Consider the following 17,998-nt stretch of genomic DNA (forward strand, 5'->3'; position numbering starts at 1 on the left):
AGTGTGTTTCTTGAAATTATCCAACGTTGAAAAACGATGGATAGCATCGTTAGGTGTTTACATGTACATTGTTATTGGAAAGAAAAGCCATTGTGTTCTCTGGACCATAGAAGAGAAGGACCATCTCGATTGTTACAAATGTAAAGCAAAAAAAGAACATCTATCCTGAAAATGACACGTGTTAACGCCATGTTATGTGTGAAGGCACTAATAACGGGCATCTTGGACTGATATCTGCTGCCATCTAAATGACGTCTTTTTCAGGAAGTTCCCTGGCTTTATCAGCAAGACAATCTCAAATCACATTCTGCGTAATTTACAACAGCAAGGCTATGTAGTGAGAATGTTCAGGAGCTAGACTAACCTGGATGTAGTCAGGGTCTGTCTTAAACCTGAAAAAAAAAGGCACATTATAAAGCACTATATACCCCAACAAAGACCCCAGAGTGTTGTGCAGTGGTATATCAATTAATAATGAATGTTGAGGGAGGACAAAGCACTGTTCTTTCACTCCCCCTCCCTCTTTTTTTTCCCTGTTTGTCCAGTAGATCAAATCTCTGGCCATCTGGTTCCATTACTACTTCTTTTAAAAGGGGAGATACTCTGAAAAATATTCAAATTTCCATTGCATGTGCACTTTAATTTGGGTTTCTGGAACCTATCAACCCACTTGCTGTGCAACAAGACCACCTAGTAAGTTATTTGTGGTTCTGCATAACTCAGAAACCATGCGTTAAAACCAGATGTTCTGATTTTGTTTCTATTCTTATGTAGAGTGCCACCCCTTGTTGGCTCTTTGTTGATCCTTGTGGTATTTTGACCAAAGCAGGTCACAGACATTTCATTAAGACCCCAGATCTGTGTTTATATGTAGAAAATGTGGTAGAGTGTGTCTCCTTCAAAGGTTATAGGTCTTTTAGTAGAGTGTTGGACACCTTGATCCTGCATTACTTTTGCTCTTCATTAAGTGGGCAGTCTTTTATTCTGAAAGCAGGGAAGGGGTGATGCACGCTCCAGATTTAACTCTGTAAACTTTAGCGCGTACGTCACTGAGTTGTATAACCATGTTTATGGAATAACTTTGTTTTAACAAAAAGCGTCTGCAACATATTTCTGTAGACATATTGCAAATTACAGACCTCCTTAACACAAACCTGTGATTAAAATTTGGGGGAAATGGACAGATGTGTTTAAATTCAGCTTCACAATAACACACTTCTCAGCTGTGTGTGAAAAGCCTCTCTTTACGGGTGAGAAAAATGCTGCTTATCCTCACAGAGCTGCGCACAGTGACCCCCAACTAAACCACTACGTCTCATTCGTCAGCAGGGGTTGTTTTGAAAGGAAAAGTGGAGATCAGGTCTGGAGCTCCATTCATTAAAGTGAAAGACTGAATGAATGAATATAGATGAATGGACGTATGATTATTAGGTTTAGCACTCAAGTAACACATTATGTCATATTACATTTAGCATCACCTGCCTGCTTCACCTCCTCTGACCGCTGAACTGTTCACACCCAGTATTTCAGCACAGATAAAGCACACCTCCTGTGAAGGACTGGCGCCCCCTTCAAGGTGTGTTCCCGCCTTGTGCCCAGTGATTCCGGGTAGGCTCTGGACCCACCGCGACCCTGAAGCACTTACAGACAATGAATGAATGAACGAATAAAGCATACATTGAAATATTTACACATTGTACTTCGCTTCAGTTTCCTCCAGTCTACACAGCCAATGGGAAACAACAATAACAAATTACACAGAACTGACCAGTGATCAGTTAATCAGTCCTGAACTGTTCAGGGTCTTGGATTCAGTGAAACAACAGCAACTTTTTATTTCATTTTTAAATCTATTTCCTTTTATCAGTTCAGACATCTTTATTGCTACACATCCTTTCAGACCCACCATGCTAAGTTTTTCCACCATGTTTCATTTTAGAGAAGGTCTAGTACTTAATGATAATTTTGACCAGAACTGAAATGAAGGCTGAGTGGTCTTTGACTTTTGTGGAATACTGAATGTCTGAATGTTTACGGACATCTTTTCAAGGTTAGGACGCCCAAATACGTCTGAGCGTATCAGGTAATTCCCAGTGGAATCTCCAGCCATATTAAGTATCAAAATTCCATGCTCAAAATCAAAGCTCTCTTTAGTCTAATCAGGAGTGAAATGATCAGTGTAGCTCCGTTATCATAATGACCCTAGGTTCACAGTCTTTACAGTCTAAAAGTGCGAGGTGCTCTGTATGTGTAGCTGACTTTCAAAGCTCTCCGTCATCAAAAGAACAGAGCCACTGGTACCTGAGTGAGTAAAGACTTTCTTTAAAATCCAAAACGGCTTCGTTTCATGAAAAAAAATGGTGTTAAAAAGAAATAACCACTGCTTTTATTAAGATACTTCACACACAGTCTCTCTTCATAGAATCATATTTCTCTACGATTCGCCACTGAGTGATGCGTTAAAGGGAGAGGAATACTGAACTAAACTTTGCATAACGCTAACTGGAATCTGTTGGATTTCATGTGTGTTCAGCAACATCAGTTTTACTGACGGGGCTATTCCTTTAAAGGGGAGATCTGCTTGCAATGGTGGTGATAGGAACCAGACGTCTGAAGAGCTTAATTCCTTAAAAAGCTCCAGTACAAAGTTCTTACATGGGGTTGATACAAATACACTGGTTTTTGCCTAGAATTTATTTTATAAATATTTTTTATTTATTTCTATACATGTATTTTTTTAAATGCCTTAAAGGCAGATGCAGCATTTATAAAAACAGATTTGTCACGATTTTATCGTAATGGGAGTTAGTAAAGAGCGAATGAACCTACAGTTCTGGGGCCAGATTCACAAAAGGGTCTTAAGAAAGAAATTATTCTTAAATATGTTTCTTTTTTTTCTTAAACGTGTTCTCAAGTCACATATTGTTCATTGTCCATTGTGTCCGCAGTCACTCATGTAATCACTAACTTCGGGAACATTTCCAAACACCTTCAAGCAAGCTCAGGTAAGACCTCTACTCAAAAAACCTTCTCTTGCTACTTCTATAGTAGAGAACTACCGACCAGTCTCTCTCCTCCCCTTCCTGTCTAAAATCATTGAAAGAGCTGTCTTTAAGCAGGCAACAAAATTCCTCTCCCAACATAACCTTCTTGACTCTAACCAATCCGGCTTTAAGAGCGGCCACTCGACGGAAACTGCTCTTCTGTCAGTAATGGAAGCTCTTAAAGATGCCAAAGCAACAGGTGAGTCCTCAGTTCTCATTCTGCTCGACCTATCAGCAGCATTTGATACGGTCAACCACCACATCTTACTAAACAAACTTACTGACATGGGCTTCAAGAACAATGCACTCTCCTGGTTTGAGTCTTATCTCACAGGACGATCCTTCAGTGTGTCATGGCTTGGACAAACATCAGCGCGACACCACCTCACCACAGGTGTGCCCCAAGGCTCAGTGCTGGGTCCCCTCCTCTTTGCCTTGTACACCACCTCTCTAGGCCCAATCATACATACACATGGCTTCTCCTATCACTGCTATGCAGATGACACACAGCTCTGTTTATCCTTTCCTCCAGGTGACACTTCAGTGGCAACTCGAATCTCTGACATATCTACATGGATGAAGGAACATCACCTCCAACTGAATTTATCCAAAACTGAACTACTGGTCCTCCCAGCCAAGCAAGCTATTCCCCACAACACCAGCATCAAGCTAGAGTCCCTATTGGTGGCTCCCACCAAGGTTGTAAGAAACCTAGGTGTCATGGTTGATGACCAGCTGACCTTCACATATCACGTTACCGCTGTAGCTCGATCGTGCCGCTTCTCCCTATTCAACATAAGGAAGATTAGGCCATACCTAACTCAACATGCAACACAGACGTAATCTCCCGTCTAGACAATTGCAACGCCCTCCTGACAGGTCTTCCGGCCTGTGCTGTGAGACCACTACAGATGATCCAGAATGCTGCAGCGCACCTGGTTTTCAACCAGCCTAAAAGAGCACATGTCACGCCCCTATTAGTTGAGCTGCATTGGCTAACCTTAGCTGCTCGCATCAAATTTAAATCACTAATGATGGCCTTCAGAGTATTCACTGGCTCTGCTCCCATCTACCTCAATAGACTCTTAAAACCATACGTTAGCGCCCGCCCTCTCCGTTCCTCAAAGGAGCGCCAACTAACACGACCAACCCCCCGTACAGGTCAGTCGAGGCTATTCTATTCTCTGGTACCACGCTGGTGGAACGAGCTTCCAAGCACTATCAGAGCAACAGAAACCCTCTCCGCATTCAAGAAATCATTGAAAACCCAGCTCTTCCGAGAGTATCTCTTGCACTGAATGTCTTTCTTTAATGCACTTATTACTTCCTGACATATTACACTCAATGTAAGGTAATTTGTATAATTTGTGCTGTAGTGTGAATGTTAGATCCTCTTTTGTAAGTCGCTTTGGATAAAAGCGTCTGCCAAATGCATAAATGTAAATGTTCAAAAATCTTCATAAGAATATCTCTATTACTCCATTAACATTTCTCTTACCACCACCACCAACAGGTATTCTTTAAAATAAATAAGTTCTTAACTATTTTCTTAACTTTATCAGTACTAAGACCAGTGCGATGCTTCCGAGTTCAGGTAAGTCTCTAAAATGATACGTTTATATAGCGAAATTGTGGAGATTGTTCTTAAATTACTGTTAGTTTCTACATAAAGAAAATAACTGCAAACTTGAATTTCGTCTTGGCCATTTCCTCCACCATCGCTAGTTGTTCATTCATTAATTCATTCATTCATTCATTATCTGTAAGCGCTTATCCAGTTCAGGGTCGCGGTGAGTCCAGAGCCTACCTGGAATCATTGGGCGCAAGGCAGGAATACACCCTGGAGGGGGCGCCAGACCTTCACAGGGCAATACACACTCACACCTACGGACACTTTTGAGTCGCCAATCCACCTACCAACGTGTGTTTTTGGACTGTGGGAGGAAACCGGAGCACCCGGAGGAAACCCACGCGGACACAGAGAGAACACACCACACTCCTCACAGACAGTCACCCGGAGCGGGACTCAAACCCACAACCTCCAGGTCCCTGGAGCTGTGTGACTGTGACACTACCTGCTGCACCACCGTTTCACCGTTTGCAACCAGCTGCACAGATTCCACTGAATACTGATAATAACGGTCAATTCCTTTATAAATGTCTCTGTAATATGCAGCATGAAAAGCTTTACTACAAATTGCCTACAGAAGAAAAAACAATAAACAATGCCTTGAGGAAATTTTTTTAGAGAAAATAATTAGGATGTTCTTAAGACAGTATTTGACAACATCTTAATATTGCATTTAAAAGCATTCACATGCACTTCCTCAGTTTGTAGGTTTTGTCTTAGGAAAGCTTTTGTGAAGCCAGCCCCTGGTGCTGTAGACATGACAACCCCTGGTTCCCATCACCTCCACTGTAAAGAAGTCAGACTCTGTACTTTTCAATGAATCGTTTCACATCAAATCACCTTGAAATGTGTCTCTGCAAACACTTGAATATTTGAAGTTCCTCTTTAAAAAAGGCATACATCGTAACCTACCCTCATTTTTACCTGTCCATCGAGGTGTAGCTCAGACTCACAGTGGTCTGTTTGCTTTGGGATCAGTCTAGAGATGAGTCTAAAGGTTTAACTGCAGCTGTCAAGTGTCACACTGTTCAGAAATACTGACCGATTGCATATGTATGGGATTTGTTCAGGGCCCATCCTGTGTCTGTCCATATCTGCTCTTCTCATGCTGAAGGATCTCTCAGTACCGCAGGGTAGTAGAAGTATGAGAGAACGAGTGGGTGCTTCAGACTTAGACCTAGGACCAAGATCAGGGTCAGTGTCAGTGTGTGTACGGGGTCAATTCACTGCATTGGGAAGGCCCTCAGGAATGAGGGAGGCGAAGAACGTGGTGATGAAGGACCAAGCCGACGAGAAAAAGCCCATGTTCAGGTCTCTCTCAGCATCATCATCATCTGTTCCTTCTCTCTGTTCCTCGTCTTCCTCTCCTTCCTCAGCCAGCCTCTCCTGAGAGAATGACACAGAAAGAAAACAAGGAGTTGGTTGTGGGGGTTACATGACCATAGGCACCGGAACAACGGTAGCGAGTGTGTCGTTGACCCCTGACTTTTCACAGTTCTGAAGCGATGGACCACCACTGTTTATTGAGTTCAGAGCTGAGCTAAACCCATGGCCCCTAAACACACAGACCACCAACCGACAAACACAGTCAGGGAAGCAGTAAAATCCACAAGATCAGCTAGAAGCAGGCACTTCTGCCGCTCAATAATTTGGTTTTTACTGCAGAGCACTAATATTTACACCCCCTGGAACAAGAGCTTTCTTAAGGGAAATCGTCAGAACCGAGCTAAAGGGTTTTATGCAACACACTTAAGTAATTCCCTTGGCTAAGGGAAAATCTTCACTTAAGGGAAAAACCTAATGTGTTTTATGCAACCGGCACTGACCCTAGTCTTTCATGTGGAGAGCAGTGGTAACTGTCAGTTCAACGTTTTGATGGGTCCATGCTATGCTCGCTGCAGATGCATAAGCCCTGAGTCAGTCATGCTGCTGAGCTTGTTGACAGTTGGTGAGATCTTTAATGAGGGAGAGAGTTAAAATTAGTCACCATGTCCTGAAGGTCATTCTGATTGTCAGCGTTCAGCTCATCCTGATTGGCAGGGTCAGCGAGTTCCTGGAGCTCATTGTCCAGGTTAAAGGGCAACCAGCCGGCCTGATGCCTGTAAATGAGACAGAAAGAGGATATTGAGCACCCACACAAACACAGTTTCATTAGCGCTGCCTACTCAAAACAAAACAAAGAGTAGAATTAATTAAATACCCATAAACCACCTGAAATCGATGAGATTATCATAATTATAAATCTGGGTTTCAGTCTCTGGACATGAAGACGGCCACAGCATTTCCCTTAAGCCAGTGTTTGCGTCTGTAGTCATACACACATACACTGTAGACTTTAGCATGTTCCCAGCCCTTCACAATGGTTTTATATAATGGTTATAGCAAGGAAAATGCAGAAATGTAGTTTTGGGATAAAGGTACTGTATCGTGCACCAAAAATTACAGTGTAAAGTATATATTTGTCTGCTTTGGCTTTGTGTGAAAACTATGTATTATCTTTTCAGATATTGTTCTTTCAGGAGAACACTCAGACTAATGAAATACACTAGTCCTGTATAATTTATTGAATTTGAATTACTAGTATGGATCCTATGGGCGACACAGTAGTGTCTCTGTCCTGGGATTGTGGGATTGAGCCCTAACACATAAGCTTTAGGTTCATTCTGATTAGGGTAAGAGTGCCTAAACACTAAAGCCTGGCACTGCGTTGGGAAATTTAGGATGCTGCATTAGCTCTGCCAGGACAGATACACAGAAAAAGACTCACTGTTGAACACTGAAGAAGCCCAAAAGACCATTCTTACGTTGCCTGTTAACTGTTTTAACTAGGGATGCACCGATTCGATATTAGGATCGGATATCGGTCCCGATATTACAAACAAAATGAGCTGGATCGGGTAACGGATAAATAGGCAGATCCATAAAACCAATATTTTGAATTGCACCAAAAGTCACTGTCGCTTCTGCCTGTGTCTCACTTGTGTTTTGTTTGTTGTTCAGTTGTTTTAATTAAGGCTGACCTGCTGACCAGAGGAGCCCATGTCCATCACTGTGTTTTGGCAACATCCTTTCTGTGTTTGCCGTTTCTCTCGGCTGGGACTGTAGATTGGAGAAACCTGCTGTCATTGTCTAGGGTTCATGTTGTGCTCTCACTGTTGTTGGCTTTTTGTCACGTTTTGCCGCTACTTTGTGAATAGCGGTTTGCTAACACTGGAGCTAGCTGCTGCTGATTCGGCCAAGATGCTCCTGGTGACGGCCAGGAGAACACATCCTGTATATCCACTGACTGCGGCTTTGGACCTAGAGACTCTGCAGCTGTGTCGACCCAATGGTCCGTTTATATCTACCGATGTGGTCAAACTGCTACTATTTACAATGACAGTCAATAATGGGACACATTTAAACCCTGTGGCTCAGTGCTGCAAACTGGATGCTATTCACTTTCATTTTACTTATTTATTTGTGTTGTTTTGTATTCTATGCATTGCTATGTCTTTTATTTTCTTTGTACTGTGTATTATTATTGTAAGCACTTTGGATTTTTGAAAAGCGCTATATAAATTAAATGCATTATTATTATTATTAATTGTTTGCATGCTTACAACATTTGATTACTGATTGTATTTGACCAATGTCTTCGTTTATTTTAGGTTCCACTGCTAGATTTTATTATCTGTTTACACTAAAATTGATTACTGTTTGTGTGTTTGACAAAGTGAAGCTACTTATTATCATTTTTGGTTGATACATTATATTTATTTTAAACTATTTTAAGAATTTTGACTCTGTGCCAAGGTCCTGTTCATTTCAGTGACGAATAAATAGCATTTCAGTATATTTATGTTTGTTAAATTGTGTTAATATTTTAATATGAATAGACTAATTGTTAAGCAATAGATATTGCACAAACTCAGCCATTTTCACTCGTCCTAGCCAGAAACGGTCTGAAGATGTTAACGTGTACATGCCGTTCTCATCTGTCCAGTGTCTTGTAGACTGCGTAATGAAAACTATTCATCTTTCAACCCTACTTTAGAATTTGATTTAATACTGGGGTGTCTCACAGGTAGAGCAGCAGCATGCCTCCCGTCACCATGACGAAGCGACTGAAGGACGAATAGAAATACACTATGCTGAGAAGAATGATAGCTCTGGATGCTGTATACACCCAGTCCAGCCAATCACGGTTCAGATCCTCCTCGTTCTGCCCCTCCCCGCCAGGCTCATTCGGAGGGTCTTCTTGAACAGGCCCCTGTTGCTCTCTGGGAGATGCATTCGGAGGTGGGGATGAGGGCTGTGGTGGTCTGAGGGAGTTAACCCATGTTTGACTGAGAGAAAGAGAATAAAGCACGTGAGAACATTCAGTATCGCTGAGTAATAAGTAGTATATGAGCACAACGTATACAATATTACTTTATTATTATTATTATTTTAAAAAGATACATTGTTTAATATATTAATTTGTTGACTGCTAATTACAGCTTTGTTGCAACATTTAAAGTTTAACTCAGATCTGAATTAACATTTTGAATAGTGTCTTAAAGGTAAGGCTGTGTGCAAATGCAAATGTGTAACTAACAATCCAGTATCTTACTATCTCATGTGGTAATGCCAGGCGTAGAGCTGTTGCCACCAGAGCAGAGTCATGGGGTTATACAAGGGGAAGTTTGGCATTTGCGCGTTAGGTTCATTCTGAGCCATCCACGGACCCCACACATACCTGCACACCAAGCAACACAAAACAAAACCCCCAACACACTTACCCTCAATCCCAAACAGTGTAGTAATACAGTAAAGAGTAGAGTTCAGGGTTATTCCCATCCAGACATTTTCTTCTTGAAGAACAAACAAAGCTTGGACTTACCCATATGTGGAGGGGTGATTTTGAACAGCTCCTGAATCCTGGCTCAGCCGGTCAGCGCTTTCTACTGGAGAAGCTGATCGGAGGTTAACAGAAGAGGTGGAGCCTCCAGAGCGATCAGCATTCTGCCAGTCAGAGAAGGATCAAGCGGAAATTAGTTTAGGAAGCCAGAATTTATGTAAGCAGCTCTATGTGTTTGTGTTATAAAGGAACGGCAAGAACCCAAATTTTGAATGAGTATCATACACAAATTATTGGTATGAGCTAGAGTTGGGCAGTTTAACCATAATACTGCATACCGCTGTATTTAAAAATATGGACAGCATCTCAAAATGAGAGCAGTATTAATGATGTGTGTGTGGTGTGTCAATTTTCTGTTCTGTGTCTTTAAGTAAAAGAGTTCATTTATGTGCAATTAAGAGAGGCACAGGGACGGGGTGCTGTGGGCACTCACTGACTGGTGATATCACAAAACAGGTGGGAGGAAAAAACCCCAGTATCTCACCGCAGTTGTGAGTTTAGCACTGAGTTTGGGTTAAAAGAGAGAGGAAGGAACTGCACAGCACCGAAAACCCTTCACCTAGACTCAAGCAGCCCAACATTGCAACCCCCAACCCACAGTAGTACCGTATAGCATTATAATATTTTGAGACGGTATGGTGCTATGAAAAATGTGGATACTGCCCATCCCTAGTATAGGCACAGTCTATTAGCAGAGAAAACAGAATTGGGCAATTAGTGTTCTTCTTCAAGCATGTTGAGCTCTATTGATGTTATGTTAGCGAAAGTCTTAAAAGACGAGGAGCTGTTTCTTGTAACACAGAAGAACATGTGCCTGCCTTCACTGTCCCAGCACTGTGTGGAACTTACAATGACTGTGACAGGGTTTTTTTTTTGTGCATGAATACATGAGAACATGCACTGTTTGGTAAAGCTTCAAGTTAGGGCTGGGTAATCTCTTCATAATTAGTCAAAATTGACATTCAGAATTATTTATTAATTCTGTAAATATGTACCCAGTGTGTGTTCATGTACTGTCCCCTTAAAACCACACTACTGCGCATAAGGTCACAAGGTCCTGCCCCATCCAATATGCCACATGGAATCTACATGGAGGAGAACCTAAACACAGAGGCCAACCGAGCAACTGTAGTTTGGACACGTTTTCACTTTAGGGAAGATTACAGTGAACATAAAGAAGTCAAAGGTAAACACACAGAAAATAAAAACTGTTTCAGTGACCAAAATTAATACCACTAGTCTGTTTCAACACTCAAAGCACAATCACATCACCAAATATGAACAGTGCACAGTTCAAAAAAGGATAGCAACGTTAGAACGAAAGTCTCTGAGGTTAAATACTTGAGCATATTTATAGTACAAGCCTCATCAGTGGACTATGAAACAAGAACCAAAGCCAAATTAATCTGTAATTAATAACAGTCAATGTAAACAGCTCAATTAATAATACTGACACCCCCCCCACCCCTTTTCATTTTAATGTAGCATTTTCCTTCTCTGTTACTACCTGACATCTGTTTACCACCAATCAGAATTGTTGGGGTATTGCTGTGTTGCAAGTAGTCTGTAAATGTAAATTACAGTCCTTTTTTAGCTTATAAGTCCTACTGAGCACTAAGTGTGTAAAAAAAAACAAAGCATAAAGAAGACACTGAGGACTGGTGTTTGTTTCTATGCAACAGAGACCGGCTGCTCTTTAATTACTGCTCTTTTTTGATGCTGTACAACAGTTTCATAAATAAGACGCAGAAGAACAGGGACAGTTATAGCCTTTACCCAGCTTTGTTTCCACACATTAAAAAAAGGAAAGGGAAAAAGTGAGCTAAAATACAGGTCTCTCTGTCCGTTTAACCCTAATAAAGCTTTAAATCTGATCTAAAAAACTGTGCACACTGTTTAAATGCCCATCAGAATAATCAGATAACAGCCATAATCAAATAACGATTAGATAACTCGTGTGTGAGAGAGTGGGACTAGTCCTCGTGTGTCGTTTGAGAGTGCGTATGTGTCTCACCGCAGTCTGGCTCTTGCTGCTGTTTCTCTTGTGTGCTGAGGGAGAAGGAGGTGGGCTGCGTGAAGCACAAACCAAATGCAGCATGTGGAACTCATCGTGCTACAGAAAAGAACAAACAATGAGCACGGTTTTCAGAACATGATCAGAGTTCACAGTGATAAGTTGGAGGAGAGACAGCTTTAATTAGATGCTTAACAACAGGCGGCCTGAAAGGAACTGGGTCGGAACTTTGCTGAAGGTTACAGCCCCTCGGAAAACTACAGTCATCTGTAAACTAAACTCCAGTGAAGGAATGCACTGCTTTTCCTTCTGAATTCATTTAAAGGACAAAAGATCCTTCAGGTCTGTCACCACACTTTCATACAGCTTTAAATGGTCGGTTATTCGACTAGCTGTACACAGTCTAAGGTGTGGTATGAATAAGCGAACTGTGCATCACTGATTCTGCAGGGTCACTGCATTCATGGGAAAATATGCTGTACTCTTATGATTAGTGATGAGGAATTTTTTGGTATTGTACCCAACAGGTACTTAACAGGTTAATGAGTAAAGACTTATAAAAGAAGAGTGAGACGCATGTAGTGAAGTGTATAAAGTGATTTACTGAAGCCACAGCTCTAACAAGGGAAAGGGGATTTTGCTTTCCTTTTTTATACAGAAAAACATTCAGCAGTGTGAACAACATATTAATCTTCTGACTTGTCTAGCTTCATTTATTCAAAGAGAAGTGGGGACACTGGAGTCCTACTCAGTTTAGATTAAGGGCATTCAATTAACATTAAAGAAGGTCAATCTGCTACAATTTCTTCCCAGCAAAAGGTCCAAACTAGTGTCTAAATAGTGTCCAATTGACTACAGTTCAACAATATTCATCCATTCATTCATTATCTGTAAGCGCTTATCCAGTTCAGGGTCGCAGTGGGTCCAGAGCCTACCTGGAATCATTTGGCGCAAGGCAGGAACACACCCTGGAGGGGGCGCCAGTCCTTCACAGGGCAACACAGACACACATTCACACCTATGGACACTTTTGAGTCACCAATCCACCTACCAACGTGTGTTTTTAGATTGTGGGAGGAAACCGGAGCACCCGGAGGAAACCCACGCGGACACAGGGAGAACACACCACACTCCTCACAGACAGCCACCCGGAGCGGGAATCGAACCCACAACCTCCAGGTCCCTGGAGCTGTGTGACTGCGACACTACCTGCTGCACCACCGTGCCGCCAATAAATAAATTGAATAAATAAATTGTGCCTATGAGAAAAAGTGCAAATAGAACTACATATAATTTCCTATTTACATTTTTTTTCTCTCTGGTAAACTAGATTACATTAGATTCAACTTTATTGTCACTGTGCAGAGTACAGGTACAGAGCCAATGAAGTGCAGTTAGCATCTAATCAGAAGTGCAATATACAGTATTATTTACGTAAAGTGCAGTAACTAACCTGTACAGTGGCAAATAGTACAGTAGACTGTTTTATTGCTTAAAAAAATTTAATATGGTAATTGCTACTGAGTAACACTGTAACAGGCTTCTGCACTAACTATTCAGGATACACCAGCAATCTGACTGGTTTAATTCAGTGAAGCTATTACAATTTTAACTAGATTAGCTAGGCATTTTGTCTATTTATTCTTGTTGTTTTATCAAAAAATCGTCAAGAATCCAGGCAGAACGGTCATTCAGTAGATAAATGGTAGATTCTCTTGATTTTATACCGACAAGAACAAATTACTAGAATAAAAATAAGGGAATGAATACCAGCAAAACAATGAATACTCTAATATCCAAATGATTCAGTGCAGTCCAGGTTTGTGAAATAGTCCCATTCTGTCAGTTTGAAGTTGAACCTCCAGGACTGGTGGGAAAAGCAGGGCACTGAACACAAGAACAGCACTGTCTCCTCCCTCAACTTCCATGGGTGAAATGCAACCAACTCCCAGGGTCCCAGGGTACAAGGATGTTTGTGTTCTCTGCCCCTAATCATAAGTGTTTTTTTTTTTTAAATATATTTGTTTATTTGTGTGTGTTTATTGCAAATTTTGCTCTGTTTCTGATCCAGAGGTGAAACATACAGGGCTGGGTTTTATATGTTGTGTCAAACAACTAACTGAGTTTAAGTAACTTAACAAATCTTCTGCTCGTCCCTAATTAAGATCGGGAGACAGTAACGGTAACGTGGCTGCAGTACCTTTCTGAGCACATCTCTGAGTTTACAGTGATCCTGCAGGAGCTTCCCAGAATAAACCAGCCTCTGATCCTTTGAGCGCTGCAAAAAACAAAGAGATTAACAAACTTAACAAACACAAACACTAACACTGTCTGTGAAGCAGATTAGAACAAAAAGCAGAAGAATATGACATTGTCCACAACATGTTAACATAAGACTTCATTCACATTTGTGGGTGAAGTAGTGCTTTAAGAACAGAACTGTGACATGCCCCGATTTACAGAGCCCTTAGCACTGATATTTAACTGGACTTAACCGACATTATGAGATTAGGCTCTACTTTAGACAGACTTCAGACCCTGAAGTGTCTTTCACAAATAGGCCAGTGGGTTCCAAAAGCAGTCCAGTGTTAATATCATCTTAAAGTAAGTCTGTTACTTAATCTTAGCACTGCAACTCCCTCATAATCATAATTCTCTAGATGTCTGTGCTCCTCAAAATTGGATTCTGGATTATTCTTTGGTAGACATAGCTCTTGAACATAACAACTGCGTCAAAGTTGAGACTTTTGGATGTATTCATTAAAAAATAAACCGATATTTGGGAACAAGGTGAGAAAGACCAGGTTGTTGACCTGAAGAAACACTAAAGTATCAAAACCTCTCTCCCCTCTCTTTCTAATGCTCAAGCAACTGACCCCAGGTCAGGCCCCAGAACAAGCCCTCAATTTCCACTTTCATAACTTTTCAGACGCTTTCGTAAACCTTTAAACTTCACACTTTCTCACCTACTTTTAAACCCACAGCCCTGTACCACTCTGTTTCTTGTTCGCTCTCTTTCTGCATTATCTGGGGCGAAAGTCAAAGAAAAGACACGACACACATCATTTCCACATCAACACCACAGCGGTAATAGCTTTCAGCGCAGCCCCAGCATCCCCCACCGGCCCCTTCGCTCCTTTATCCTGGTTGTCAGTATAAGGGGTTTCTATGGTAACGCAGGTTTTCACTTTGGCCGACTTCTTTCCTCAGGCTCGATCTGTTCCGGTCTGCTTTTCCATTTAATGTCACTTCTGTCTAGCTACGAAGCAAAGCCACAAAAGTGGTTTTAATATACACTCAGACACTGCCGGGGTCTGCTGCTACTGAGAGGTTTAATCATGTATATGCTTCAATACCTAGAGCAGGGCTTAAGCCCTTGTAAAATTCTGCATTTCTTCTTGGTACTTATGCATTCCTTGAATAGCAAAACATCTCATGCCACCAACAAATCAACTTTTTAGATTGTGTTTAACGGTACGTGTCCACCACATGCAAATTTGGTCAAAATACATTTTCAGGGACTCTGGGATAGTGAGCTGAAAGCCAACAGCACTCCAGTAATCTCCAGATATAGCTCTGAATACAGTTAAAAACTCCGTATTGGATCAGGAATGCGTCACACTGGAACATTCATCCTAGAGCTTTGTACTTCAATAAGAATGATTTTGTGATTGACAGATTTGTCATCACCAATTATTAGTACCTCCGTTACGTGGCATTAAAGGTGTGACAGAAATGTCATATTTACGAGACGAGAGCTTATGGATGCTTTTGGTTTAATAACTGGTTGTATTTTAGTTGTTTAGCAATGACACAGAATGCTTTGGAGCTTCACAATTATAAACAGGAGCTGTTGAAGACCACAAATTTAATTGCATATTTCAGTGATGCAATTTGAGAAGCACCACAAAGCAACATACAAACCAAATTTTATAAGCTATTTTCCTCCATCAGTTGAGCCCTGAGCATTTAAAAGCACAGAAAATTAATGTGTGTAGGCTGTTGTGAAATATTCTAGAGAGCATTACAAAACATTTACCGCCAGCTTCTCAAATTGCATCACTGAAATATGCAATTAAATTGCAGAGCAAATAAAGTAATCTGCACAAAAACCACAGCCTGAATATGAGTCAGAAAGATGTTACTTTCTCATAGCTTCTCAGTGTTAAATTCCAGCCACGTGTAAATGGTTGTAAGACTAAAATGGGTGTTTTCAGCCCTTTGTGTAGCGTAGTAATCCCCTAATAAGAGCAGCAGGGTTACTACGCTGTTATTATGTTAATAGCTGAACAATACAGGCATGCTCCCCAACTCTGAGACTCAGACACGCCTCTTGTTGCTTATCTTTCTATAACAAAGCTCTACAAATAAATTTGTTTAAATATGTTTATTATGCTTCTAGGACAAAAACTCACTGGTTATTTAAAATCACAGGTCTCAGAGGGTAAATAACCTTTTTTCCCCCCACACTCCTCACAGACGGTGACTGAAATCCTAACCCCATGACCCTGGAGCTCATACCCACAGCATTGTTTCTTGGCTCTACCACCTCAGCTGAGACTCAGCAGGTGAACACTCACAGGTTTACTGGGATAGACGTTGGACAGATGCCTCTTCAGTTTCTCCACCGTCCAGTTGAGGAAGCAGTTGATGGTCTGGTCATCGTACTTCTGATCAGGAGCTTTGATGACCAGGATCACAGGGCTGTCCACCACGCCTTGCTCCATCTCACTCTCACACACACACACACTGTGTGTGTGACAGTAGTGTGGACCTCTCCTCTTCACGACAAACTGGAGAAAACACAAGTTACATTCACTAAAGGAAAGACAATGTAAAATACTAGCATCCTTGACTAAATTGAGAGAGCCCCAGGCATCCGGCAGTGTATTCAGGATGATTTAATGCAATAACATTTGACTCCTATAATGCATCATGAGGGCCTGCAGGTCCATTCACTCTCTCTGTTTGCTTACAATGTGTACAAGTCCACAGATTACAAACAATGACACCCTTATAACTCCATATCTGTTCATCAGAACAACATAGTTAAGTTCTATCCAAGAAAAAAAAAATCCCCTTAAAAGTGGATTAGATGTTATCTTCTTTCAGTACATACAGACCTATGAATATGCAAATATTCCCTGCCTCTATCTACACCCACGCCTCATTCATTCGCCTTATTTATTTATGACATAAGAAACCAAATACTAAAGTCAGAAACTTTAGAGAATAAAATCAGAAAATTGAGAGGAACGTTTTTTCCCCCTCAGCATCTAAAAGGATGGGATTAGAAAACCAACCACACCTCACAGACACGGTAACAAAGTTAAAGACTTGACGGTGCTATTAAAAATATAAATATTTATTTATTTTATTTATTTGAGTAAACTGAGGTCTCCATTAAAATAGTGTGATATATAGAAACTAAGGTAGGAACTGTACATGAGTCCAGGGCGACAACATTCAACGTCATCTACCCTTAGCACCGGGGGAACGGTGTTCTCTGAGGTAACATGAAACTGTGAATTAACACAGTGAGTTCTATCAATAACACCAGCTACAGCTCAACAGTTTGTTTACAGACAACCGAATTTGGGCACATTTAAACAGAACAGAAGTGTTTACTAACAGTAAAAACAATTCTCAACTACACACTGATACAAATACAAACGTATTTAAACAGCTAGATGACCGTTAACTGTTATTTAGAGTTAAATGTCGTTAACGACTCTTCTGTTTATCTCCCCTTTCGCCGGGTTCGTACTGGAATGCTACGCCCCACCTTAAACGGCGCAGCACTTACTATTTAACTCCACACCATTTAAGGTGGAACGGAAAATTCCAACACGAACCTGGCGAATAAGGGTGCTAGCTAACTTTACTCTTATCTCAACCTGTTACACTCGATTTAAAAACGTTAACAGACAACGTAAAACAATATAACAACACCTTAATATCTCTGCCGTACGCCGCCGGTGTTATATCCTCACATCATGCCTCCATTTTAGCTGTTATATTCGGCGAAAATCCTCCGTTTTGTTTTGGTCTTTAACTTCAGCTGAACCACCGTCAAGTGTCGCTTCTTCGAGCTCAGATTGAACCAGAGATCCTCGGCGCCATCTACAGCTCTGGAGAGAGGACATCAAACCTGCTGAGACCACACTAAATATGTATATATAAGCATAACTAAACTACTTCTGCTACTTTAAAGTGTACCCACTGTGGACACAGAGTAGTCGGTAAAAGTGGGTATGATCTTCATGATGATAGAAGCCCAATGAGCTCTAAATGATGTACCAAAAAAACCCGCTGACCCTCTCTCCCTCCCTCCTGGTCAACTTTATGGTTGAGGTCACTGTACATTGACTTTGTACATTAAAGGGGTCATTCCTTGTGAAACTGAAATTGAAGCAGAGGTATATATT

The 17,998-nt window shown here is 41.2% G+C and overlaps 1 protein-coding gene across 1 annotated transcript; it reads right to left on the bottom strand.

The window, feature by feature from the left end:
• Positions 1-4: 4 nt before the first annotated feature.
• Positions 5-17,763, bottom strand: LOC136695092 (homocysteine-responsive endoplasmic reticulum-resident ubiquitin-like domain member 2 protein). The gene is made up of 9 exons (XM_066668914.1): positions 17,523-17,763; positions 16,151-16,363; positions 13,771-13,848; positions 11,571-11,669; positions 9,539-9,660; positions 9,269-9,394; positions 8,739-9,002; positions 6,662-6,773; positions 5-6,060 (listed from the first exon to the last, which is right to left on the bottom strand). The coding sequence occupies exons 2-9, from the start codon at positions 16,295-16,297 to the stop codon at positions 5,893-5,895; spliced, it is 1,116 nt and encodes a 371-aa protein (XP_066525011.1). The 5' UTR covers positions 16,298-16,363; positions 17,523-17,763; the 3' UTR covers positions 5-5,892.
• Positions 17,764-17,998: the final 235 nt, after the last annotated feature.

Source organism: Hoplias malabaricus, chromosome 4 (assembly GCF_029633855.1).
Source record: "Hoplias malabaricus isolate fHopMal1 chromosome 4, fHopMal1.hap1, whole genome shotgun sequence".
In the NCBI taxonomy this organism is placed as follows: domain Eukaryota; kingdom Metazoa; phylum Chordata; class Actinopteri; order Characiformes; family Erythrinidae; genus Hoplias; species Hoplias malabaricus.

Bases quoted from the DNA above. Each gene is read 5' to 3' on its own strand.
- LOC136695092 (XM_066668914.1), bottom strand. From the start codon at position 16,297: ATGGAGCAAGGCGTGGTGGACAGCCCTGTGATCCTGGTCATCAAAGCT. The intron at 9,395-9,538 runs GTAAGTCCAAGC...CTTGGTGTGCAG, and splicing joins AATCACCCCTCCACATATGG to GTATGTGTGGGGTCCGTGGA. The intron at 9,003-9,268 runs GTAAGATACTGG...TCTTTCTCTCAG, and splicing joins TGGCATTACCACATGAGATA to TCAAACATGGGTTAACTCCC.